At 38.4% G+C, this 27,931-nt stretch overlaps 1 protein-coding gene across 1 annotated transcript in view; it reads right to left on the bottom strand.

Annotated features, from left to right (window-relative positions):
- KCNH1 (potassium voltage-gated channel subfamily H member 1) overlaps positions 1-27,931 on the bottom strand; it is a 179,647-nt gene that overhangs the window by 126,652 nt on the left and 25,064 nt on the right. The window contains exons 5-7 of the mRNA XM_032185662.1: positions 20,557-20,675; positions 13,365-13,757; positions 585-1,014 (exon numbers count right to left, since the gene is read on the bottom strand). Coding sequence (XP_032041553.1) covers positions 585-1,014; positions 13,365-13,757; positions 20,557-20,675 — 942 coding nt within the window. The remainder of the gene's footprint in view (positions 1-584; positions 1,015-13,364; positions 13,758-20,556; positions 20,676-27,931) is intronic.

Here is a 27,931-nt window from a genome sequence, read left to right as displayed (position 1 = left end):
AGGCACTTTGAGTAAGATCTTGCACTGAAGTGACACATCATGACCAAAAGCTGGACAGCTTGGCAATGCGAAACCCCTTGCAACAAGGAAATATGAGCCAGAAGAGGTGCCCAAGGCTCGTATTATCTTATTTGCTTCAGGATTTGATGTATGCTCAGCCCTCAGTGGAGCTGATGGCTTCCAGAGAGCTACTATTGTCTCCTTCTTGTGAGATGCTCCTTGACCTCCCCCAGCTTATACCAAAGCAAGGCGGAAGAATTGTCTACGCTCACCCTATTAATTTTTAATACTTCAGGCTTTGTACATTTTCTTTTTTACTTACAAGAGAATATTGAAAGGATATTGACAGAATATTGCTTCCAAAATGACAGATTTTTTGCTAGTCACAGCAATGTTCCCATCTGTGATTTTAAAACTAACCAGTTAGAAAGCGTGATAACTATATTGCCACCCTGCCACCCAAAATATTTCGGTTTTAACTGTACAATAATGTTCAGCATGATTCTAGATGTTCTTAGGATACTCAGAATTCATGGCACATGGCTATCAGATGTTGCGTGAGAGAGAGAATCTCTAATACTTACAGCCAATCATCATCATAGCAACAGCAAAGATCTTCTCCCCATCTGTAGTTGGAGCGATGTTACCAAAACCAACACTGGTGAGGCTGGTCATCGTAAAATACAGTGAGGAGATGTAGACGGAGTCCTTGCTTGGCCCGCCTTCCCATTTTCCAAAGCCTGATGTGTTAAAGCGGTAAGGTGTTCCTATCGACATTCCCAGCTGATAGAGCCAGCTCTCAGTTCGGATCGTGTTTGTATCCTCATCAATAACTTCATAGTCTCCTATGCTGTACCAAATGCAGGCCAGCCAGTGTGCCGCAAGACCAAACACGCACACCAGCAGGACCAAGACTGCTGCTCCATATTCAATGTAGTGGTCCAATTTCCGAGCTACACGACCGAGTCGAAGTAGTCTGACCACTTTAAGTGAACTGAAGAGGCTACTGATGCCCTAGAAGGATAAAGCACAGCAGCCATTAGAATCAAATATTAAAGCAACAATATTCATAACTGCAGTTTGCAAAGACACAAGGTGATCTATCACAAGTAGGTGTCCATCAGACAAAAAGATTGTGAAACATGAACAGCTTAATGACCCTTTTAAGGGATGGATATGTGCCTTGTCTTCTCGCACTAACATTTTGTGGGTTGCTCTCTGACCTCCCCTCTCGGATGTTTTGAATAGGTCTACAAATACCTTTGCAAAGGCTCCAGACGATAGCCTATTTACTGCGAGCCCAGTTGTGCAAGTGAACTGTCCCCGAGTATCCCGATGCTACTTTAGGCTGACTGAAAATACATATGGAAGTCACTGACCATTACATTATACAAATCTAATGTTTGAGAGGAACATAATAAGACACCTACTGAATTCATTCCAGCATCTGGATTCATTAACCTCTCACAGCTATTTCTGACTTTCCCATCAACTCTCTTTATGATCCAGGGCAGCACGCGTGCTCTCATTTCTCAGATATAACACAGTTTGCAGTATTTAGCTCACACATCAGCAAGATAAATAAAGGCAGCCAAAAATGCTGGAAGTACCTGGTGATTTGTAATTTTTCAGTGTAAGTGCATTTCCTGTGACTTTACTTTCATGTAAGCATGCACTCACTATCAGTCTTATGACATTTCTGAGACGGACTACACAAAGATTAAGTATTTCAAATATCTCACTGTCTAATCCCCCCATTATTTTATTTTTGACAGCTTTGCTATCAATGTAGTATTTCTGTGCTGATACTAATATAGCCCCCATAAAACAGAATTAAGCCAGCATGCAGGATTTTACATTGTTAACTTTTAGACAGATTTGTACTCCCAAGCTCAAGTAGTTAAATAAAAACAAAAATTCAAAGCCATTTCGGAAACCAAAATATCTGAACAGCCTTTCATAAAACCCTTTTTTTTTTTTCCTGCCCTCCCTCCCCCCCCCCCCCCCCCCCCCCCTTATCAAGATGGTTTTCATACATAGAAGTCTGATTAAAATTTAAGCAGACTGGTTTAATGAGTACTTCTGGAAATGTATAATTGCATGCTTCTGGTCACCAGCTTTTACTGGAAGTTTGTTTATTCCTGCATAAATACAACTGCTTCGGTATCTCAGGCTGGTTCAATGCACTAGAAGAGATGTTTTATTAAATAATTGCATAAAACATATCGACTCATGTTCCCCAGGACTGCAGCAATGTATTTCCTCTTTATTTCATGAATTTGTCATGATTACATTGACTCATTTTCAGAGACAGATATAATTTGTTACCTGGGAACACATTATCAATTTCCCTCCAGGGGAGGGAACGTAGGTACTTCTGAAGACTCACTACGGAGAGGGAAAGAGGGGAAAAAGACTTAACAACAACAAATTATAAAGTGATAACCATATTTTAGAAACCAGACATGCAAGTCCCTGAGTGATGAGCATGCACAGTCTCTACAGTCTAAATATCTGCATTCTGATACTATCGCACAGCCTTCCAGCCTTTTTCCTCAAGACCAAAACCCATTTCTCCCTCACTCCTTTACAAACTTTAACTGGAAAGCTGTATTGTACTACATTTTAGGAAGTATTCAGAAATGACCTACCTTAAGCTTTAGTCTCAAAGCCAAACTCCTTAATCAGAGTCTCAGGCAATGATAAGAAAAAATTATAACCCAGAATTCTAAAGACTAATTTTATTTTTGCCCAAGAATATTGATGCAAAACTTGTTCGATAAATTAAAGTTTATTGCTGGATTAAAAAAAAAAGGGGGGGGGGTAAAAAAAAAAAAAAAAAAAAAAAAAAAAAAAAAAAAAAAAAAAAGTTGTTTGTCATTTAGAGTCCTACCAAAGAAAAACAGTGATTCAGGAAGGACTTGGAATTTTTGGAATTTGGTTAACTCTTAATCGAATTAGTTTGAAAATAAGGATTAGAAATACTAGGGGAAAAAAATAAAATCACAGAAAGGGAGCTGAAACTAGGAAAAAATATGAATACAATGTTTGAAATCAGATGAAAAAGTTCAAAGCAAGCTACTTTGCTTTCAGAGCTTCAGAACAGATTATTTGGAGATCGCTGTACTCTTATCCTAATTTCCCTTGTGAAATATGCAAAAAGGAATTTTGTAAAACATTTCAGAAGTGATAGAACTGTATCACTTGGGAGAAAGGCATTCATACCAAATTCTGATCAGAGGTAGAGAGAATTAAGTTTTTTGTACAAAAAGAACTTGCTTATTTACAGAAAATAAATGCATGATTTGGTTGCATTCAAAGGATGCATTTAATATTTAAATCAGCCACAGTATTTCATGCGACTGCATTGCCAATAAGATTCTAAAAGTTCAGCAAAAGCAAAAAAAAGAAATCATGATTTTAATCTTAGCATTAACGGTATTTTCTATTTGATTTCCTCAGGGAAGAAAGGTTTTGTCTATTCTAAATGGATCAATATCAAGATGAAGAAATGCCCAGGGAGGTAATTATTTATACAATTCTCTTAAAGATTCCTAAGTGGCAGAATTTTAAACGGGTATAAACGATGGAAACATTTCTTAGATTATATAGCAGGAAAAAAAAAAAAAATCTGATCCTTCCCCAAGACTTTAAAACAGTATTTTTTGTCACTAAATTTAGCAAGTAATATTGTAACACTCCCAGGAATAGATCCGCTGGATTCAAAATTGGCATTTCTAGATTGCCCCTTTCCGAAAGAGAACTGTGCTTTTTGATTACTGTCCATTTTAATGCTCCTATCAGTGCAGATTATTTTTATGCTTTTATCATACAGATGGCTCCACGATGTCACACAAAAGAAGAGCCTGAACTCAATTTATTCCCCTTGATGCACATCCCATCCTCCTAGCTCTGCTGCTGCTACAGCCTTTGAGTTGCAGACTAAGAGATGCTCAGAGCTACTTCTGCCCAAAGGAAACCTTGGTTCATAAAGAGCTAGAAATTGTACCACGGGTCCCAGACTGCCCAAAGAGGCACCCTCAGATGCTCTGCTGTAAAAGATCACCAGGAGGCACTTCTGTGTGTCAGCCTAAGAAAGGACAAGATTAAATACCATCCCACAAAGTCCTACCTGGGCCAGATTTTCACATACACGGTTCCAGCTGTTCATACTCTACCCAACAGATCTCTCCTCATGGGGGTATGTAAAAGCTAAGAAATCTGGTCCATGGCCAAGGCAGAAAAACAGTACATTTTTAATATATTTTTGTTACAGGGGAAACTAGGGTGCAGCACTAACGGAAATATGGCATCAAATGCTGAATTTCACATAAGTTTATATGTCAAATTGTTTGAAATAACCAAATGAAACTAAATACTCTGCTGATGAGATTTATTTTTTCTAACATTTGCCCTTTTCATTCTCTTCCCCCACCCCACTGGAGGGAGCATGAGCAAGTGACTGAGCAGTACTTAGCTGCTTACTGGGGTTAAACCACAACAAGTTGCTGACATTTATTCAGATATTTAATATGCTGGTAGTTTTATTTCATTGCTAGTGATGGCTGATGCATGAAAATTGAAGAATCTGTAGCAAGTCCCCTCCAAACCAAAGGGCAAGCTCAAAGCACTGACAGCCAGAAGAAATAACTCTGTGTTCTCTGACTGAGCAAACCTGTCAAAAGTGCTTAAAATAATAAATACAACCACTCCCTCCCCTTTCCTCCTATGCAGTCTTTGCAGAATAGAGCTACACTTCAAAACCAACAGAAAAACAGATCAGTTTTCCTTAGTACTGGAGGAAAGCAGAACCCACATTTTACATTAAAAGAGAATGCTTCAGAAGTTTATCCATGAAATACTGCCAGAACTAAATTTCCATGCATAACTTGTTGTAAATTTGACTTACTCACTAGATACTGTGCATATTTACACATAGATTTATTTCTGCATCTCTCTGTTTTCTGCAAGACCTGATCTGTTGTCAGTGCACCCCATGCCTTGCACTGATATCCCAGATGTAATTCTCTCTCAAAGCACAGGATCCAGGATATCAATGTTTCATTTTTAGCTTTGCATCAGACAACAGAAGATTTATACCATTACTTCCACATCCATGGAAAGAGTTGCAGAGATGAGACACTGTGATGAATTACTTTGTGAAGGTTTATGAAAACATAAGGGCTGTAGTAGAGTAATTATTTGTTTCTTATGTCATTACAGTGCCTATGAACAGCAACAGTGGACACTACAGTGCTAGATGCTGTACAAATAAAAAGAAGTTACTGCTGCTCGTTTGCTAAGCAAAATGAAATTCAATCCAAAATTTACTGAATAATAGAATTGCGCCTAAAAAGAAAAGAAAAAAAAAGTGTTTAAAGAACAGCAATAAAAATGATCTACAGACCCCCCCCCCCCCCCCAAAAAAAAAAAAGAAAAAAAAAAAAAGAAAAAATTATTCATTTTCCCTTCCAAACAAATAGAACATAGAGTGAACAACTTTTGGGAAGAAGTAAATTGCAACTTTCATCATCATCATCGCAACTTTCATCATCACCTACACCTCCTAGAGTTGTACTAAAGCTAGGACTTCAGTAGGATTCACTCTGCATGACAGTACAATAGTATTCACTTTTTAGGCCATTGTTTACTTTCCACATGTACAGAAATAAAATGGACTTCATGCAACCATTAAGATTTTTTTCTAGGCTCAAAGGAAGTATAATTTATTTCTTACCTACTATCTATTTTTAAAAAGAAAAATATTTAGTATTGACACAAATCTGCTCTAGGTTTTCCAGCACTTTCTTCTCACTTATAACAGCTGAAGCTCTGATTTTACCTCAATTAAAGGGAGATGAAGGAGACTAAAAGCTAACCACTAAAGGAATGAAACAGAACAAAAAAATAAATTATTTATCCAGAAAAGGAGACAATGAACCAAATTTATCACTAGCATATGTGAGACACGAGACACAGAAAGCAACATTTTGCTATCTGGTCATTATTAGAACTTCTCATTTTTTTATTTCCCTCTTCTGATTTTCTTAATCAGGTTCTGAAAACATGACCTTTCCTACAGATTACCATATTTAACATCCAACAGATGAGGTAACATTACGCACACAGGTCAAAAGCAATACCTAAACTCTCTGGTTACTGCTGTGGTTCTCAGTACTGATGAAGGCAGATCTCTAAACTCACAATGCTTATTTTAGTCAGACATTTCCCAGCTTGGTTAGATTCCAGGGAGAAACAACAATAATTCATGCATACGAGCACAGGGTGTGGGAAGAGATGAAAGGGTTGATTTTTCATTTATAAATCTATGTCCATCCTTGCCTCACCAGAAAACAGCAGACCCAGGAAGCAAGCACTTTTTAAAAGCACTGACTCCGAGGAAGAACATGGATAAAGATAACACATAAGTAATCTAAAGCTTCAAAGTGCTATTCTCCCTCCCACTTTCCGCACTACCAAATCAAAAATTTACCCCTAACAGACACCTATCTGTTTCCCCCAATGGTTGTGCTTCAAAGAACCAGCCTGTTCCAGAAGCTTTTTACTTACCTCAAATATGCAAAACACCCAAATAAGATTTAGTGTTACTGGCATCTAGTACCACTCCATCTTAAATTCTAATCCAGTCCCTAATATGAAATAGACTACACAGCAACCACTTAGCTACTCAGATAAATACCCTTTGCCAGCTCATCTGACTTTCTGCCTCAGATCAATACAAGCATGCTGAACTGGGGAAAAAAGGTAACTGATCCCTGTCTCTGAAACATGCTTCCCTTTATGTGTAGCCTAAGTATCACTCGAACAGCAGCTTTTTGAAATAATTCAGAATCTAAGAAATTCAATTAGCTCTCCTTCTTGGACAAAGGCTATCACCATAGATTATCACTGAAAATGTAATTCAGTGTTTTAATTCTTTTAGCTTTATATAGATTGAACAGCTTATGTAGACTACTATTCTGTCTTTAACAGCATGATAAATCATGGCGTGCTTTTCAAAGCTAGGAAGTAGCCTTGAAACGTAATCACACCCTTTCCTATCCATGACACAGAAAAAGACTACTCTGAACATTAGTAGTGCAGAAGAGCTAACCTGCATCATAACAGCCACAAGCAGAACCTATACAGAGGAGGTGTATGTGCCTACACATATAAAACCAACACAGTTTGGAAAACAGGGTTTAGAAGAAACAGGCAGCCTACCCCTCGAGTTGGTAACATAAAAGAGGCACTTCATTAGTTGCATGGAGGTTGGCTTTTTAGGAGTTTATCCTTTCCCACTTCTGTCAGCACATCCAAGAACCACACTTTACCAACATTTCTGCAATGCCTGGCTCCTACTCTGATATATAGCTGCTTTGTTATAGACATTACAAAGAAAATAGGTTATGACTGCTTTAGCTCTAATTAGTCACATAAAAAATACTAATTCATTACCAGATTTATCAATAGACTTGCATCCAAAACAGTTACAGTATTGCCTAATAAGACAGGCACAAACAGGAGAGATGAACTATGCAGTTTCAAAGACTTCAAATTATATAGCTGTTTGCAGTTTAGAAGACTTTAAAAATTTTTTTCCAGTTTGCAAAATTCAACCAAAATTCTTTATGGACCCCTGATTATTCAATAAAACTATAAATATCGTGATCATTTATTACCTTGCCCTTTATTGCAAAAAAAAAAATGGTAAAACAAATCAAGGCAATTTGCATGCTTTTCAGTATAGCTACTTCAGCAATTCCTAGATAGCCAATTTGTATTAGCATGAGAGATTATTTCACTAATAAGGTTTTAAATTAATCTATTGCAAAAGTACTGCCTCACATTTGCCAAAAATCTGACAAGCAACACATTCATTTTTTCCTCTCTTACAACTCACTGTTTACTTTCAAGCTGCATCATGCTCACTTAGCACTAAATAGCTTAATTTTCTTTGATTACTTCTGTATTGTGTTTTTCCTGTGACTTTTTTATCATCATAAATTTTGTTGTTTGAAAGCTCTATGTCATCTTTGCCTAAATGCTAGCTTCTCTCTTTTTCATGCACTTAAGTGAACAGTAGATCACTTTTATTGAATACATCTTTCCTGATGATCTTTCACTATGCGTTTATTTCTTCTCTACCTGGTGTAATAAGAATCACAGAATGATTTGGGTTGGAAGGGACCTTAAAGACCATTTAATTCCACCCCGACCCTGCCATGGGCAGGGACACCTCCCACCACACCAGCCTGCCCAAAGCCCCATCCAGCCTGGCCTTGAGCACCTCCAGGGATGGGGCATCCACAGCTCCTCTGGGCAGCCCATGCCAGTGCCTCACCACCCTCTGAGTGAAGAATTTCTTCCTTATACCTGATCTAAATCTAGCCTTGTTTAGTTTAAAGTCATTAGTCCTTGTCCTATCACTCCTCCCCAGCTTTCCTGCAGGCCCCCTTTAGGTACTGGAAGGCTGCTGTAAGGTCTCCCCAGAGCCTTCTCTTCTCCAGGCTGAACAACCCCAGCTTCCTCAGCCTGTGTTCATCAGAGAGGTGCTCCAGCCTCTTGGTCATCTTCATGGCCCTCTTCTGGACCCGCTCCAGCAGGTCCATGTCCATCTTGTGCTGAAGAGCCCAGAGCTGAATGCAGGACTCCAGGTGGCATCTCACAACGGGAAGAATCACCTCCCTTGACCTGCTGGCCACACTGCTTTTGATGCAGCCCAGGACACCGTTGGCTTTCTAGGCTACAAGCACATCAATCAATGTCCCCAGGTCTTTCTCCTCAGGGCTGCTCTCAATCCATTCTCTGCCCAGTCTGTATTTGTGTTTGGGATTGCCCTGACCCAGATGCAGGACCTTGCACTTGGCCTTGCTGAAACTCATGAGGTTCAACACTGCCCCACCTCCCAGGCCTGTCCAGGTCCCTTTGGATGGCATCCCTTCCCTCCAGTGTGTCAAACACATCACACAGCTCAGTGTCATCAGCATACTTGCTGAGGGTGCACTCAGTCACACTGTCCGTGTCACCAACATAGGTGTTAAACAGTGCCGGTCCCATTTCATAAGAATAATATATGGTTCTCACTTTGGTATCAGCCAACAGTTGATGAGTGTTTGATTCAAATACATATAGGGAGTCGGTAGTAAAAACTGCTGTTTCAGAGATTTACATGGTATTGACACGACTGGATTCCACTCCTACCATGAAATTTCACAACGGTGTCACATGTAACATCAAATTTTTTCCAATATAAATTATATCTTATGGTATTACAGCTGAAAACCACAGTATAAAATTGCTCAAGCTGACACTGCAAAAAATACTTCAACTTGCCTTTGGAATTTGAAGACTTAGATTGCATTGTTCTTGGCAAAAATTGTGGAATTTTGTTTAAGCCTGTCTTTTATTAAATCAACTGACGGATGTCTGAACACAAAAAGATAACATTATCCCCCAAAGTAGGTGGTATTTTCTTACGTGAGGAATAATACTAATTACTGTAAAGGATCACTGACAAATGTTATTGTCATTATTTGAATCCAAAAGATATTAATACCACATTTTAAGAGCTGTGTAAATTTTAGACCAATGTATTCTTTTCTTACTCAAACTCTACTACAGCATGTTGTATTGTTTTAACAGGAGAAAGATTAAGCCTAGCATTATGTTGACTCATCAATCAATGGAATATATTCTTGAAGTTCTATGAAGGTGATGAAAGTAATTTCTATTTAACTGTATAATCATCTCATCATATACAAAAATTAAAAAAAATAATAATAAAAAAAAAAAAAAAAAAAAAAACAGGAGAAACATTTATAACTTTTCCTTCATTTGGGTACCAATGGAAATTTTTCTGCAGCTACTTGTTTCTTCATTTGTTGGATTCTGCTCACGTCTGAATATGAGATGCTGCACTCTCCTTCAGTACAGCACTTGAGATAAAAAATTTCAGATATTCTCATATTGAGACTCTCAATTCCACATCCTTGAACAAAGACATTACTGTTTTTTCTTTCTTCTTCCGCCTGTAGAATGTGGTTATTCATACCTAAGTTCCTCTTGTATTAATTGTAGTTGTTAATAGTTGTATTGATTAATAGTTAATGAATTCAAAGATTTTTTATGGAAAAAATATTCTGAACAGTACAAAGAAGAAAGTGGAATTTCAATTATGTTTTAAAAATGTGAATGGAAAATATAGTAATGTTCCAAATTGTAATAAACCCAATAATTATGAAATAGGCTTAAAATCATTCCTTTAAGTTTTATATGAGAAATGAGGTAAATTTGCAAAACAAAAAGTTGTTTCAAAATAGAGGAAAAATCAGACTTCTTTTTAAATGAGTATTTTCCTGTCAAAAATATTGATCAACTCTAGTTTCATATGTTATAATTAATCTTATATTATAGGAACACCTGAAAGAAGACAACAATGGCTTCACTACTAATCTATCAAGAGCTAAGTGTTGGGACAGTCCCAAAGTTACCCAAAGACCCAAAAGTCTCAACACCCTGTCTACACTGCTTTTTACTTCATCAGGTCCAGATCCTGTGTCCACTGCAAATTAATTCAACGTCTCTTTCACAGTAATAATGTCACTCTTAGAAACAAACTGACTTGTCAAGTTAGTTCCTCCATGACGTCTTCAGTGGTTTTGGTGAGGTTTCTTTTAACACAAAATAAGAGGCAGAAAAAACAGTGAATTTTAACCTGCCCCAGTCTACCTTTATTATAGAGACTGCAACAAAGCCAGGATTATATTTCCTCATGTTTAAAATCACATATGGAAAACACCCACAAAGGAAAGTTGCAATTCATAGTCTTTATCTCATTTTACAGCTGCTGCTGACAGTAGGCATCATTTAATCCCTGAAATTTTTTTTGAGCGTGTTCACCAGAAAAAAAAACTCACAGCAGCCACAGCCACCCACTGACTGCACTGTCATAGTGCCAAGGGAATTACTTTTAGCAAAGTCAGAGTAACACATGGATACCAACCCAGTCTGGCCACTTGTAACTTCAGCACCTCAGCCCTGCAGCTGACTTAATCCAACAGCAAAGTAATATGGTGTGTAAAACGGGGTGAGAGACAAGTAAAATTTAAACCACCAAGAACGAGAGAAAGGCAGTTGGCCCAGAAGGGAATATTGTACGTGGCAGATACTATATAAGATAAGGCCTTTCTGCTCTCAAGACTCCTTGAATGTGGCTTTTTTTTCTTCTTTTAATAAGAGGTTATCTTTTTCTCTACAGGCAGTTCACAAACCAGCGATCAGAATGCACTGTCCCAAATCCCCACCTGATGTGCACTACATTATTCTGCTGACGTTGCTGGCAAAGCCCCACAGGGCCTGTAAACCAGTCTACGAGCCCTTAAGAGAAGAGCAGCAATTTACAGCAGTGGAAACTCTGTTCTAATGGCCCTACAATGATTTACACCAGTTAAACGTCAGAACTCACTAGGGAAAACAGAGATGAACAGTCTTGAAAGGATAGCATCAAGATTTTTTTTTCCTTGGGCATGATGGCTAGAATAACTAAAACTAACACTTTTATACTGATTAAGGAGACTGTTGAAGACCCACAGGAAAAGTGAAGCACCAATCAGCTCCTCGTTGTTACAATGCAACACGGAGACTAAGAACCTGGAGAAATTCAAACCCTCATAAGAAGAATTTCAGAGCAGGGAGTCTGCTCAGCTCAGGGGCTTGTGTGGCCTCTGGTACAGCCATTTTCCCCAGGGATGTTCTGTAGGTCACATCACCAGTCTCCAGTTGTGAAATGTCCCTCCAGCAAAATCATTAGCAGGTTGCTACTATTTGCAAAGAGTGAAAAAAAGCTCCCTCCCCGCCCCCCCCCCCCCTCTTTTTTTTTTTTAATCTTTCAGTCTAAATGTCAGAAACTGATGTATGGCCACTCTCTCCATTGCTTTATCAGTGCCATGGTAAAGTAACATGTGAAAGCCCTGAATCTGCAGCCTGAATGCATTTCATGACAAACAAATACTTAAGGACAGGTCTCACAAGGCTTTTTGCATGCTCTCATTTGTCTTACTTCAGCCTGTAGCTTTATATAAAATGAAAATCTCTCTAGAGAGATAAATATCAAATAACATCGTTTTTGTTCCCCTATATCCAATAGTTTTCCTACTTATCCTCAAGTCATAGAGAAAAATATTTTAAGTTAGATAAACAAACCATGTAGTGTATTTTTATAAAAGCAAAATCTTTATGTTTTTACTGAGATATTTTCCTGGGTATAATTTTCTTTCAACAGCTAGGTTGTCCTTTATAATATTGGCATATTTCAAAGACACTCATAAAAAATAAATATTACAGGCTAAATATTAAATACTAAGCTCTGATGCATATATGTTACAGGTTTAGCGTCACATAGGAATATAGACACCTAACAAGTTGATGATACAGATTTTATAAGACATAGTTAAAAAGTAGACTGCTGTAGTCATCAAGATTCTGTTAACTGTTCATTAACTCTCTGAACTAGTTGGGCATGGTACTTTCATGTAACATTTAATTTAGGAAAATTTTCTTGGCAGCTTGATACAGAAGGAAAATAAGCAGTTAAATGAGAGTAGTATTGTGGTTTAAGTGTTTGAATGTTAGTTCTTTTGCTGGCTTGTGACTTGTTCTCAAATAAATGTGCAAGAATTAAGGAGGAGCCTAGATTTCCAGTTTTCTCCCTGCTTTTTCCTCTAATTATGTAATTATCAAACAAGCATCAAATGCTTTATCTTCCTCTAAAACAACTGCTGCCAAACAACATTGCAGGGATCACCGGGCACCCTCACAGTACTTTCTGTTGATCTAAGATGTAGTCAGTCACTGCCTGCCTCTGCCACCTGCTATATCACTTTAGAAGTAGCTGAGAAAAGTGCATTCTACTTCCCAATTGTTCATGTGAAGAATTGCCATTAGTGAACATACCCTTATCGGTCATCACTGAAAGGAAGAGAATCCTGCCCTAAGAAATCATCTTTACACACCAGTTCAAGCTGTTTATGGTAAGTCTCATGAAGCAGTTTTCCTCAGTGCTGTACACAGGTTCTGCCACCTGCTTCTGCCTGTCCTCCTGAACTCTCAGGATGCAGAAGGAAGGAAAATAAATATGGATTTCTGACACCAAAAACCTCAGCTTCTCCCATTCCAGTTAAAGATGGACCCTTCTGGCTAAGACTCATCAGCAAAACTTTTATATGTGCTGAGGGAAGCTACTAGAGACATAGGTGCACTAATCCAACATATTTAACTAAAAGCATCCATTTCTTTCTTCTCCCCTCCCCAGTCCCAAACGTTAAGTTATAATTAGGGGGTGGAAGTGGAACAAGTATACTGACCTCATCAACATTCTCAAATGCATTGATGACATCATATGGCAAGCATGAGAGCAGATCGATCACAAACCAGGTCTTCAAGTAATTCATACGAATCAGCTTGGGGTCAGAGATCACCTCTCCTGCTGGTCCCACAAAGGTGGTGTGGAAATTAAGCACAATGTCTACCAAAAAAATGACATCTACAATGCTGTCCACTACTAGCCAGGCCACATTGTTCTGTTTGGTTTTAAAGGAGACATTGTAAGGGACCAAAATAGCGGTGTAGAAGGTTAAAATCAAGATGATCCAGTCCCAGGTAGTCTTGAAAACACAATAATGCAAAATTATATGTGGCGGAGTCTTTGGTGCTTCTTGTTTGTACTGAGGGAGGATTTCAGAGCCCAGCTGCAGTACCTGTAGTGACAAGGATTTCAAGAGAAAAAGGAAACATTAATTTTTTAATGTTAATTTTTACGTTTCAGAATCTTGAGCTCAGTTGATAAAAAAGACATACTCATTAGCCTCTTTGAAAATTAGCAAGTGGTCAGGATAAGTATTCTGTTAAACAAATCAGCAACCTATTTCTTCTAATGTCATTAATTATTTTTGGACTATGCCTAATGTGCTGAGCGTCCAAGACATACAGAGAAGAGACAGCTCCTTCCGCAGTCTAAATAGTCGAGACAGATAAATGATGGGAAGGAAGGCGATTGCAAACAGGAATCAATAGCAAAACCAGAAGAAGACCACAACATCTGACATCCAGTCCAGCACATGGACATTGCTTCTCAACACTGGTCATTTAACTCTTCCCTATACTGTATCTGCAAACAAGTCCTGCACTACAACCCATCACAAATGCACAGGCCTTTGTTCCTCTTCTCCGAGCTGTGCAGGACTAAAGTTCATGGATGACTATCACTAGCCTCAATAAACTGAAATTTCTACTGGATGAGTTACAGGTGAAAATAGAAAGGAAGATGGAGATTGGCTCAAATGAGATTTGTTTCCTCATGTCAAACACACAGAACCTGGGAGAAATATTTAGAAGTGTTTCACATTTATTTACATTGTAGTTCAGAGCAAGAGGAAGCAGATGTGGAAATTAAGCGGCCACTTTCTCTGGGAAAAGATCAGAGAGCATACCTATAATAGGAGGATGTCTTCTTTTCATGTTCATATCTCAGCATCTTTAACATCAATTATTTCAACACAGATTTTTACCTGCGGGCTTTTCTGGGTACTTTTTTGTGTGTATGTGTGTGAACTGGTAGGCTTTTTTCCAACAGACTAAGCCAAAAGGGACAAAAAAGAAAACAATCAGCTACAAGAGTCCTATTTGGACAAAACAGCCTCAGATCAGGTTCCCTGCTGCTTTGAACCTCACATAATCAGTTACTCTTGTGCACAACAGGGGTCAGACACTGTCAGATCACAGTCCCTTGCACATGCGTAAATTACTATGAGAGCTGCAAGGCACAAAACCAGCCTGCTGACTTTAAGTCCATTGTGTTCTCCAGAAGAGAAATAGCATGGCCTGCTCAGATAGAACTGCGGATTAGCTTAAGGGCATCAACACTTAAAAAATAAAAACAAACAAACAAGAACCCTTAAGTTTGTTTTGCTAAATTTCTAGAATCACAGTAAATAAGGGAATGAAACACTTCCCCCTAAGTAGAACCCTTGCAGACAATACTAGGACTCGGACATGGCCACTGCAGCATTAAGTGGTCTGCCAGTCCCAAAGCTGATTCACTCAGGTTCTCCATTCTAGAAACAAATGTTGGCTTGTGGTGTGAGGAGCTGAAAGCAAGCACCAGACTGAAGCAGTCTCTTTCCTGCAGGAGGCACTGGCCAGCCAACACAGTCCCCAGAAGTTTTTGGTAGTGACTGCAAGAGGCATATGTTGTGTACTGTGCTGCTATGTGTACTCAGGGCACGTGTTTCCTTCAGGGTTTGTTTGCAGTCCCAGCTACAGATGTTAGAATGTCTTTTCTAGCCCAATATCAGTATTTCAAATACCTCCTGCCCTCCCTTTTGAACATTGCAGCTATACCTGGATCAGCTGGAAAGCTCTGAGCTTCTATGCACAAACAGCAGCTCTAACGTAAGACCCCAATCCTGAAATCCACTGAGACATATTCACTCACTGAAATAACTGATCAGCAAAACCAAATACTTTCAATCATGTAGTAACATTTTATCACCCTTTAAATATAGGATGAAACACGATTTCTTCTTTTGCCATCAGATGACTCCTAGAGCTGATTTTTTTGGTCTCACTGATACTTATGTGAAAAAGTCAAACATTTTGATAAGGATTCCAATCAGTACAGGAAGCTCATCCACAAAACACTGAAAAAATCATATTGTAAGTCCTTGTCTTCCGATTGTTTGTGTCACACACACACATTTAAATTCTCAACTAACAATTGTATAATGCATCCCATTTTGGCCACCCCCAGCCTCTTTCTGCTCCAAGAACTTGTGGAGATTTTACATCCTCCATACTAAAGCTACTGTAAAATGTACTAATGGATTCCCATATATCTGAATAATAGAACCAATGGCAAGAACAGTCTCTCTTTGGCAATAAAGAAGGAGCTTAATTATGGAGTCAGTTATTTTGCTGTAAATCACAAAAAATGCCAGTAAAGCCAGTGGAACTTCATGGATGTAAAACTGAACTGCGTGCAGAGAGAAATAGACTTCTGATTTCAAATCATTAGGAAAATAAACAAATTTGCTGCCTCAGTGTTTTAAAATGTCATCATCAAGCAGAAAGCACTCTCCACTAGCTTGTTGGAGACCCAAAAGGCTACAGCACAGGAAAGTAAAAGGATCAATGTCTCCTTCCATTTTTATTTAGAAAGTAAATGTACTCCAAACTATCTGAATGGCTAGATTTATTAATAAATCTTTTGAGCTTCCACTCTACCAGCACCTATTTAAAATGAATTGGGGGCAATTGCTTTTCCCTGTCTCCAATGGAAGGATGTGCACCAGCAATGTGCATGTGGACTTCAAAGGGCAGGAAGAGCAAGGGGAGGGCAGGAATTAAGGAATGACACAGACATGACAATCAAGGAATCAAGGAATGACACAGACATGACAATCAGCTGCAAGGTAGAGAAATTCACCTGCAGAAAGCCCAGGGTGTCTTCAGCCTTTTGTTCAGGTGCTTGGGGTGACAAATTCTAGCCCTGGCTCCCTTTCACTACATCACTAATGCACACATGAAACCACTCCAACATCTTGCTGGAATTGCCAAAAAGATGAATTATCATTTTACTGCCTGAGATGGAAGAAGGGTGCTGGCCCCAGCACACTACCTCTGCCTTCAAAGGTAACTTGCTTAACAGATTAGCAAAGGTCTTGAATCCTCCAGAACTGCCAGCCAAGAGCTTTCAAAGTCGCCAAATTATCCTTTTAATTGAAGGAAGGGGAAAAATCCCCTCTAATGAAACTTAATTGCCTCAGAAAACAAGTGTGTGTTTTTAGCATTAAATACTACAAGAGAGCTCAGTGCTACACAAAATAATAGAAGAAGCTCCACAGAGCCTAGGGCTAAAACTCTACATCATAGTTCTTAGGTTGCTGCATTCAAGTTGGGAGAGCGCTTTTGCCCACGTGTCACACCAAGGGCCACACACAGGCTACTTATTCACCATCCTTCCAGACAAGCACACCACCACTGGGTCACCTGGAGACTATAAGCTATAAACTCCACTCTCCCACTCTCTCTGCACCATTACAGCAAAGCTGGGTAGATGCAAAGAGAAGTACTCTGTGATTCTGTACCTGCTGCCCTACTCCAAACCACTTTCAAGGTACTCTAGCCTCTGGGGAGAATAGTGCCAACCCAAAACAGTATTTGCTGAAGCAGTCGTGTGTGGTTCACCACCCACATGAACCAACTAGATTCAAACTGCTTGTAAAGATACTTCCTGAAGAGGTAACAACAAGAGAAATATGAAAGTAATTATGAAGAAAATGTAAGCAACTATACAAACCAACATGCTGAGCCTCCACCCATGTGCAATAAGCAAATATTTCATTAATATCATTTGCTAAATAACTGAAACAGCCCTGGTTTTGGAGAATTTTTCTCCATTGCACAGTAAAAAAAAAATAAATACTTGTTTCAGAAAGTTATTAATGGAAGTATTCCAATTACTTATGATTCATCAGCGACTACAGTCACATTATCTGCGTTTATTATTTGCGGTAATGATGCATGATGTTTTAATCGTTCTTTAAAGCCAAAGAATATTACTTCAAAAGCAGAAATAACAAATTTCAACAGTGGTTTCACAAGTCTGTGTTCTTTCTTTCTTTATTAACATAAAACACATTTATCCTAGATTTGTTAAAAAACAGTGAATATACCACCAGTCAGGACTTACAAAAGTGCATCAACAAGTGGTTACGATGATTTATTTTTAAGACTGCATGACCGGGGAAAAAACAATCATTCATTTTCAGCTTAACCTCCCCCTTTCTGTGTTTGCAACTGCATGTTTGCTCTCTCTAATTCTCCCTTGCTTTTGTTCTTACAGGCACCCACACAAATTGCTCCCAAGCCAAGAGCTAGATGCTAAGTCTCTACTTGAAGTAGATACTAATGGCAGTTATAAGTCCCTGGTAAACAGGGTTTACAAAAAAAAAAAAAAAAGGCAGAAAATTCTTGATTAGGCAATGCTGCTAAGCACCATTATAATTTTTCTGCTTTTATTCCTCATAACTACTACATTTTTAAAATTATGGCACAATCTTGTTTACCCAGAGCTTCCTGGTAAGTGTACAGAATACATCAGCAAATACCATGGATGCAGAGGACACACACACTCTACAATGACCAGGAAACATTGGTTCCTACAATTAGTTCCTTAGTAATAAAGTCACAAAAACATATTAACTACTTTGTATTCTCATTGCAAAATGGACTCTCGGAGATACCTAACACCCCTGCAGTAATTGCATAATAAATTTATGCAGTTTTTTACATGATTGCTAATAGGCAAATCATGCTAGACAAATCTACACACCCTGCCAAAAAACAGTGACTGAAGCTTAACAGTCACTGCTTGTATTATCCATGGCCTGTGGATAAAACAAAGGTGTTTTTCAATAATCCCTTTTTAAAACTAATTTATCATAAACAGTAACATAAATTGTAATCCTTCATGGCAGGCTTGTGTTTTGTGTTTGTACAACACCTTGCCCCATTCAGCTTCTAGGACACAACTGGCTCCTCAGCTCTTCAAAAATATAAGTAATAATGGATTAACACTAATAATTTTCCAATAAATTTTCCAAGCAAAGGGAAGATGTATGTGAAATGCCGTAGTAAATAGATAAAAGAAATAGGATGCACACTCATTTGTGCTTAAAATTTTAAAATAAGCCACTGCAGAAATGAAGGAAAAAAATAAGAGATTTGAAAATACAGTGGGGAACAGTTAGAGATCCCATGTTCAATATTATGGGGAGAGCTTTGTAGAATAAGAAGCCTGCCAACCCTTGTCTTCTCAGGAAGAAAAGTGTGCTTGTCTGTGTGATTATCTGCACTCTGCTTTTCTCTAGTGCCATTCTATTGACTTTAGTGGAATTACAGAAGATATACTACAAGGTGCCTAACATCACAGCTGGGGCTAATGTTCTTTTTAAAATAACAACTGCAATATTCAGTCAGCAATTACAGAAACTCATTTCAGACATGTAAACCATACACTTGCCCTTTATTATTTGTAATGAATCCACTGACTGTGCCAGTTAGAATACTTGCGAAGTCTTGTTTAACATATCAGCCAGCAAGATGTTTGAGCTCCGGACTGAGATTCAAAGAGCCAAACAGAATAACCTCAGATTCTCTGCCTTATATATATTCTACTGCCTAAATTTTAGCATGAACTAAAATTCAAGGGCAAACATCTAAAGAGAAAGAAGGATTATTTGCTGCTAAATCTGGAGTTAGATTATGAGGGAGAATGTCCCAAATTCTAGTACACTTGAACAATCTAAGGGTGGAAATGTGATAATCACATGGTATTCCTACAGCATAGTGCCCATGTGAATGTCTGCCCCTCCCCTGTGCTAGCACAATCTAAGCTATTTTCTGCAAAAATGCTCACAACAGAAATCAGTTTTCCACTCTGGAGTGCATCTGTATTAAATATAGAAAGGGTAAGCTCCTGTCCGTGGGAATTTCATGGTTACAGTGTGATAATAATGCAGGCTTGAGCAGGAGCTGTCTGTTTTGCATAGAAACCAAATCATACACAAGACAAACTTAAGGAATACTGACTATATGTAGACTCATGGAGCCCGTCAGTGGCTTTCATCTCCAGCTACAAAGAAAGACTAAGAATTATGGTCAAGAATCACAGCTGCTGTCATGGCATTGACAGCAATAGGTGATACAGGAGTGCCATGTTGTATTGGTCATACTGTCATTAACACCACAACAAGACTTTCCCCAATCTTCTTTTTTTTACACCAGGAAGACCCTGCTACTGGTCCTAGAAACAACTACAGGAAATTCAGGACAGTCTCTCCCCCTCGTGGCGAAAGCCCTAAAACCCTGGTACTTCAATCAAGAAGCCTCTTTTCTGCCTATAGCTTTTCACAAAACTTCCAGAGTCTACTTGAACTACAAAATTTCATTTTTCTGTTGTCTGCAGTATTGCTTGTGTCACCTTATAGCTGTTCTGCCCACAAAAGCAGTACCTTAAACACTTTTAACCAATTTGTAAAGCACGTTGGCATCCTACTAAAAGAGAATTATACATATATGAATGCAGAGAACAACTGTGTCAATGATTCTCCAGAATTTATTTCTGTGCTAGTCTTAGTTTTTCTCACCTCAATTTTAAACAAGCAAATAGTTCAAGATCCTACTAGCACTGAGATCTTCAGAAGAAAGGAAAATGAAGAAAATGTATTATTTTAATAATAATGCCATTGTAAGGCTTTGTTGAGATACAGAAGCCAAAACAGCAGTTAGGTTTCATTAAGTCTCTTCTAAACACCAGTTTCCATTCCACCGTCACAGCAGACATTTCACAGCACATGACATGCTGCTGAGCTCTTGTGCCTGCCACCAGGCTTCAGAATCCCAGGGCAAGAGGGTGTGTTCAGCTCATGCGGAGACAGCATACCCACAAAATCTAAGCACCTTTCTTTGCTGTTTCTTGTGAAAAGGAAGCATTACCTCAGCAAGTCGTGAATGCTTGTGAACGTTCTCTCCTTTCTGCACGCTTGGAGCAAGCTGCTGAAGCACTCCTCGGCTGCTTGTGAGGGCACGGGTCAAGCGAGCAAACTTTCCCCAACCTCAAAAAAACATGCAAGATTATACACGTTACAAAAAAAAAAAAAAATTCTGGAAGTGTATCACATAAAGTTTATCTTTAAAAAAAATCTGTGTTAGTATTGACCACAAGGGAGTATAATTTAACCATGTATCAGGTAAAAGCAAGACACAAAAAAGGTGGCAGGATGGTAAAGTAATAAAACCCACAATGACTGCAGTGACTTTGTATTCAATGGCTCTACACGAGTGCTGTTACACAAACTGCCTCTTTTGTAAGGATAAATGTCCACTTCACAATAATCTTCTATTAAATTCAATGGCCAGATTTGGATCTCACAACCCTGCAGAAGACTCTCCAGACTAATAAAGATGTAGGAATAGAATCAGGCACAATGAAAATTACAGCTGCCTGTAACAGAAGTGAATCTGGCCTCAGATGTACTGAGCGTAGTTCTGGCAAAAGCAAAGCAAAATACATAACATTATAAAAAGCAGAGCAGACAAAGTGAAACAAACAAAATCATTAATTTTATCCTCTGTAAACAAAAGGGGAAAATACACAAATAGATTTTCTCAAACTCTAATAAAACATTTAGCAAGTTCTTGCAGAGAATTCAAATGGTGAATTTTAATTCAGAATACTTTCACAGTCATTTCAAATACCCTTCAAAGCAGAAGGCTTGAATGACAGTCACATGAACTAGTTTCAACTATAACCTTTACGTGTAGTGCTTTGGCATAACAAAAAGAGTCAGGCAGAGTATATGTCTGAATATTTTTGGTAGTCTGAAAGGAAAATATCAGTGCATTTGGTCCCAATCTTGAAAAATGCTAGCACCACCTGGGAACTGTTGAGCAGTCTCACCTCCTACTCCAACTGAGGATGTTCAGCACTTTGCAGACTCAGTTCTTAATGAGATCCTGCTTCTGGAAAAAGTTATCTCTACATTATAATTTCATCACCAAAAGATACAATACTATTAGCAGTGACTGTTTTTAAAGACCAGTCTGGAGTTTAGCCTGCAATGGTCCACGACAAGTAAAGGAACATGGGCGGTTAAAATACCATCCAGTACATTGAACGTATCCTTGCTTGACATCTGTGATGGAGGTTGCAGAAGCATATTTGGTAATTTGAGAGCTGAACACAAAAAATTAACAAATTGCCTGAACTGGCTATTGAATAAGGTCTTCCAAACCATACCTGAAAAGAGAAGTTAGCATTTTCTCCTTTAAACATATTCCACACAATGCATTTATTAAAAGGAAGAATAATTTCAATCATACCTCTCTAAAAATCAAGAACACAACTGAACATTTTCTTAGATCTTAAAGCATATTTTAAAGGAAGTCTGGCACGAGTAATTTAATAGCCAAGTTGAATAAAATTAGCCCACTCTTTTTGGCAATATTCAGCAACAAGAAGATTGTGTGATTTCTACCCAGTAAGCCAAGTTTTCCTGGTAAACCCATATAAGATTAGCTACTGTGAAGCAGTATTTCTCAAAGAAACAAATCAACATGGCAGAACCTCAACTGAGGTCAGTCTGTATCTGTTGTAAACCTGAGCCAAAGCACTTTAATTTCACATACATTTCCATAGAAGGTGGTAGATTTTATTTCTTTCTATGTAATATAGACTTATAAACAGTATTCTTCATAATACGTGAAGAAATCCAACCACCGCTGATAGGCTGAAGCATGAATGCCTTACCATGTTCTCATTAAAGGTGGCAGAGGTTAAAGGAATGGATTGGGCGGGATGATCTTCAGGTGACGTAACCAGAACAGCCTTTGTGAAGCCAAAGCCATATACAGCAACTTACATTGCCCCAAAACTCTGGCTTTCACCAAACTTCCATGCAAACACCGCAATGTTTCCCTCCTGTTTTGCAGAACCAAGACAGAAGACCAGCAGCACAGGGAGGCTTTCATTGCTGTAAATGTGGACTGATGAGGCCCAGGAGGGGCTGGTGTAGGGGATACGAGGAGGAGAGCCGTGCTCCAGGCCGGGAGAGGAGCACCCGAGCCCCATCCCCGGGCATGCCCCGCTCTGGCCGGGCACTGTCCGTGGTTCTGAAGCGAGGCCCCGCTGCTGGCCAGCGCCAGCCCCCGGGATGGAGCTGAAGCTTCCTTTGGGAGCTGTTTGCCTCCCCATCCAGGCACATGATAGCTTGAATCCCAACTAAAATAGCCCCTTTTACCAACCCAAAACAGACTGATAAGCCATTCTGCTCAAGGATGCAAAATTTGATTCAAAAACAGAGGGCAGACTTTGAGTGTCGATTTTCTTCCCGTCAGCGGGATGTCTAATAACCAGGCTATTTCGGCGTAAATACAGAGAGGGAGGAGGAGCACCTCGCCTGTGTTATCTTGCACAATAACACTGCCAGGCATCTCTGTGGACATGGTTTGTGGCTATGAACGCTGAGCACCGTCATGTACTCTACCCAATCTTCTTCAATCTCTGTTTAAAAGGCAGAGTGGCAGAGCTTAACTTGTTCCTCTGTCTCAGCACCTCCTGTAAGCACCTACCCTGTGCTTCATGCTGCAAATTTCTCATCCGTGGGTGCCTAAATGGTATGCAAATGAGCTGTTCTACAAACATGCTAGCTCTTACCTCATACACCAAACTCTGACCTGAAAATGATGCAACTGTACAAGCAAGAGACTTTGTCAACAGGCAGGGCTTTTTAGCTTTTTCTGAACCACTGCTGACCTGAATTCAAGAGGCTTGGAATACATACCTGTGTTCTCCCACACGCTGGGTGAGCACACAGGAACCCAGCATGAAGTAGCACATGACATTGTATGATGAAATGTGTAAAACTGAGTCACCCTGTCTGTATCCCAGGTGTATGAATCTCATCTTTAGGACGGGACATTCTCCTTCTTGTATTGCCTTTTCTTTTTTTCCTCTTTTTTTTTTTTTTTTTCTTTTTTTCAATGAAAGGAAGAAAAAATTGTGGGAACTCTGAAGCATAATTATATTGCATCTACACATTGTGACATAGGGGAAAAAATGGAAAGGAGATGGAAAGTCAGCACTAATCCTACAGAAGGATAACTTCTCTAACACTACTTGAAAAGACAATAGTATGTACTGCATGTATTACAATTTGTCCTTCAGGATGCTAAAGGCAGACACAACCTACAGCAAGAAGTGAAGCAACCCACAGCTGTGAAGACTGCTTCAGTGAACACAGGTCAAATACTGGAACTGAGCCACAAAAGAGAACGTAAACATTATTTTCTTAGTGTTACAGGGCTGATTAGAGAAATAAAGAAAATAGGTTCCACAACGGTGTAGAAACATATTGATGTTAGTCCTGCTAAGACTAGAGGACTAGATGATATGGATTACAAGTTCTCTTTCAACATAATCAGTTAGTTGCAAGATCCCTACATCCATTCTCTTCCATTCTCTTCCTCTGGAAATTGATAAAATAGAAATTAAACTGAAATCCAATGACTCTGTGGGATTCTTATATAGGTATATATATTCCACAAACAGGCAAGAGCTCACATAGCTTCAGAGAAGACAGCCTGGAATTCAGGAACAAAACATAAAAGCTGGATGCCAGCCCCATGGTTTTGCATTGCCTGTGCTTCTTCATGTCTTTGATTCTAACACATTTTTTATAATTATTGGTCTCCTTTTCCACTTCTGTCCCTGCATGATGTTTTCTGCAAAGCAATCAGATGGCACTCATGTCTCCAGCTTCAAAAGGATGAAGAGCCTTCAAGATTCCAGCACTAACTTCAGCTGTCCTGCATTCTGTGATGCTCTTTCAAGTCTTCCACTATTTCATAGTAAAAATGTAACTAAAAACTGCTCCTGAAAACACACAAGTCAACAACATGCTTGCAACAGGGATAAAAGCTGTCCCTTTAACTTTGTTTCATGGGGAATCATGGCATCGGAATACACCTTTGGGATATTTTACACATCAATATCTCACTTCATTAACAATCTGTTCAAGCCAAATAAACCAATTTTCTGCATTTTGAGATGAGTATGATCTGTTGATACTCAATCCACAGCAACATTTATTATTTATTTTAGGTAATCATTTGTTGCCTATAAATATCCTCTATTTGATAATAATGACTCACAAATTTAAACATTAAGCACCATGGCAGTTACAGAATCCTTGTTACCATGTTGCTGATTCATGACTGTTAAACCATCCCTAGAGTGAGACCAGAAAGACATGACTGCTAGAGAAAAAGTAACTTTGGCCACGTCTGTTGTTCACATAGAAATGTGTAAATGCAAGCAAATCAGCATTCCAGCAGTTATCACTTCCACTGGTACCACCATTGCTTTCTGGCATATCAAAGGTCCCTGCTTACATCCATCATGCCTCTCTGCAGTCCTAATGCTCCTTTCCTTTGAAACTTCATAACTTAAAACTGTGTTATTTTTCCATCTGGACTGGAAAAGCATACTGAAGTTTTTAATATACTCACTGCTTCCCTTTCATTTGCTTCCTTTTTAAGAAACCAATTAATCTAGATGAAAGTAAAGTATAACAATCAAAATATTTCAAATACTGGCTCTGCTCATATAAATACATCTTTAAAAACAGAACAAAAAAAATTAAAAACAAAAAATAGAGAAACAAGAAGAAAAGAAAAAAAAAATGAAACATTAGGCTGGAGTTTTCCCTGAATTGAGATGAAGGAGGCAATCAAAATACTATTTTTTGTGCAGCCCTGCTTGTGATGCAAAGGGGAGCTTAGCTGCAAAATGAAATAAAGCTTCAGCAGAGGAGATAACTGATGATTGCTACAAAGCACAGGAGGTTAAAACAGCTATGAGGCTAACAACCATTCTCTCATGTGATTCAGTGATGTTGAACTTGACAGTACCTTTTTTTAAAAAATACAATATATATAGATATAATCCAAAGCACAATTCCCAAACTTTTATAAAGCAGCATAGATGCATCTCATTATGTTCTCATCATATTCACATGTGCAAAACCTGTTTCCTACTAGCTGCTCAGACTGCATGCAGGCTTTATTTGTTTGCAGAAGTTATTGTTTTCATAAAGTGATGCATTCTGCTTTATACACTATTCTTAAATGTCTCATACTTGGTGTGTTGGATCTCAAATCAAAAATGACACATACAGACAGACTGTAATTCCAGAATATAGCATATACTCTAAAATTCAGCTAAGATGGTGACCTATCACTTCCCAAGACAAATTTAGCTATGATATCACTTGATTTTGCCTACTTCTTCAAGGCTAGTTTCACCTACTTATTTCTTCCCAATTTGTGTTTTCTTTTTAAAGGAGAAAGTATACAGGGAAAAATGGAAAGAGGCTGTTTAAAAAAATTATATCATCAACATCACTGACATACTGTTTTTAAGTTGTTTTATTTAGAACATACTATTTTTAAAGCATCTGCACTTAAAAGCAAATTTACTTAACTTCCATAGCAGTCATAAAATAAATATCTACTAAATTATCTGAAACAACACAATTAGTACCTACTTTTTGCTTGACTTTAGAAATATTGTTTCATCTATTTCAATCTCTGAAACTATTAATTTAAAAAAAAAAAAAAAAAGGATTTAGAATGATAAATGGTACTAGGACCTTCTATCTTTCTCTGAATCAGCTTTGGATAAAAAATTACTATTAATTTTTGTGTACAAGTCAATCACCTTTCATTATGGTTTAATACTTTGCACTTCAGGAGTCACTGCATCATTTGTAGATGAATAGTCATGCTTAAAATTGCCAGCAAGTGATAGAAAACTGAGATATAGTGCAGCTAAGCAGGCTCAGCCTGACAGATTAGCTGTTCTTTAAACGAACCATGTTCTTGTACTGGATAATGTTTTTTTCTGCATAGACATATAGGCATTAATTTTGAAGAACTCAAATACTTCACACTGTGCCACTCAGCAACTACACAAATAACCAGCGTTAACAAAATTTCTGCATTTGGAAGCATCCTATTATATATTAACTGGTCAAATACACGAGACTGATCTCATGTATAAACACACTAAAAGGGGAGTAGTTGATAAAAGCTGATTGAAAGTGAAAAAGGAAAAATAATTGGTTTAGTAATCAGTTTTCAGTTTAAATTAAAAACAATAAATATGTAAATTCAGTGTTAAGTTTCAGACTGGGAGCTCATTTGTTTCCAGAATGTTAGGGATGTTCCTACAAAAAATGCTGTCCTTCAAATATATGCTACAATCCTCCAACGTGACGTTGTATATGGTGCAAAGAATGTGTCCTCTGCAAAGCTCAGGTCTGTAAAAGCAGTGATTTTAAGAAACAGCTAATATAATTTTACCTCTTTTGGAACTTCCAAAAATATTCTTCCCCTCCATGAGTCCCAGAACGCATTGGAGACAATCAATTGTCTAACACTCCACACCTGCTTTTCCTACCCTCACAGTATCCAGTTGCACAATGAGATCTGATATTAAAGACATGGTCATGCATGTAACATTCTGTTTGGCAAATTAGTTTTTACTTTACAAGGAATTGCTCATCTAGCCATCAAGTGACTGGCATAATATCACTTAATAAGAGCACACAACAAAATTGCAAAGCTAGCCTATAGGAAGTAATTTATAGAAGAGAGAAAGACACAGGATAAATTAAGGATTAGAAAAGAATGTGTGATTTCATTTGTATCACATTTGATTTGCATATACAGCAACAGAGAACTCTACTGGCATGAAACTGGTGCAACTTCAGTAATTTTAGGAGATTTGGAAACGACATTTGGAACAGTTATTTAGTACACAAACTCTTCCATACATAGAGTTGTAGTGCTCGGGGAGGGAGTACAGAGCTGTCAGTAAGTGGCCACTAAATAATATGTCCAGTTCTTCTGCTCTGTCCGCAACTTTCAGTAGTAATTTAGCAAGTTTTCATGGGCCACGTGAAGAAATTTTGCTTAGCACCTCTGCAAGTTAGTGCATTTGTACTTCAGCTTAGTCATTATGTTATTTTAGATATGGACCTGCCAATAATACTATGATCACTGCAAGAATAGTGTGATCTCAAGATCCAACACAGGAGATAAAAAATAAATAAATAAATTCTTCTTTCAATATACTTCTCTTGAAACCAAAAAGAGGTTGCAGTGTTTCCTGTACTGAAAGTGGACAAACTTCTCAAAAGAGCACAGGTCACTACTACAGTAAGGATCTTCTGCAAAACCAAAGAGAAAAGGCAAAGCTGCCACCCCTGAATGCCCTGCTTATCAACTGACTACCTCAAGCAAAGGCCTT

Source organism: Aythya fuligula, chromosome 3 (genome assembly GCF_009819795.1).
Source record: "Aythya fuligula isolate bAytFul2 chromosome 3, bAytFul2.pri, whole genome shotgun sequence".
Taxonomy (NCBI): domain Eukaryota; kingdom Metazoa; phylum Chordata; class Aves; order Anseriformes; family Anatidae; genus Aythya; species Aythya fuligula.
This window is presented reverse-complemented; position numbering and strand designations above follow the sequence as displayed.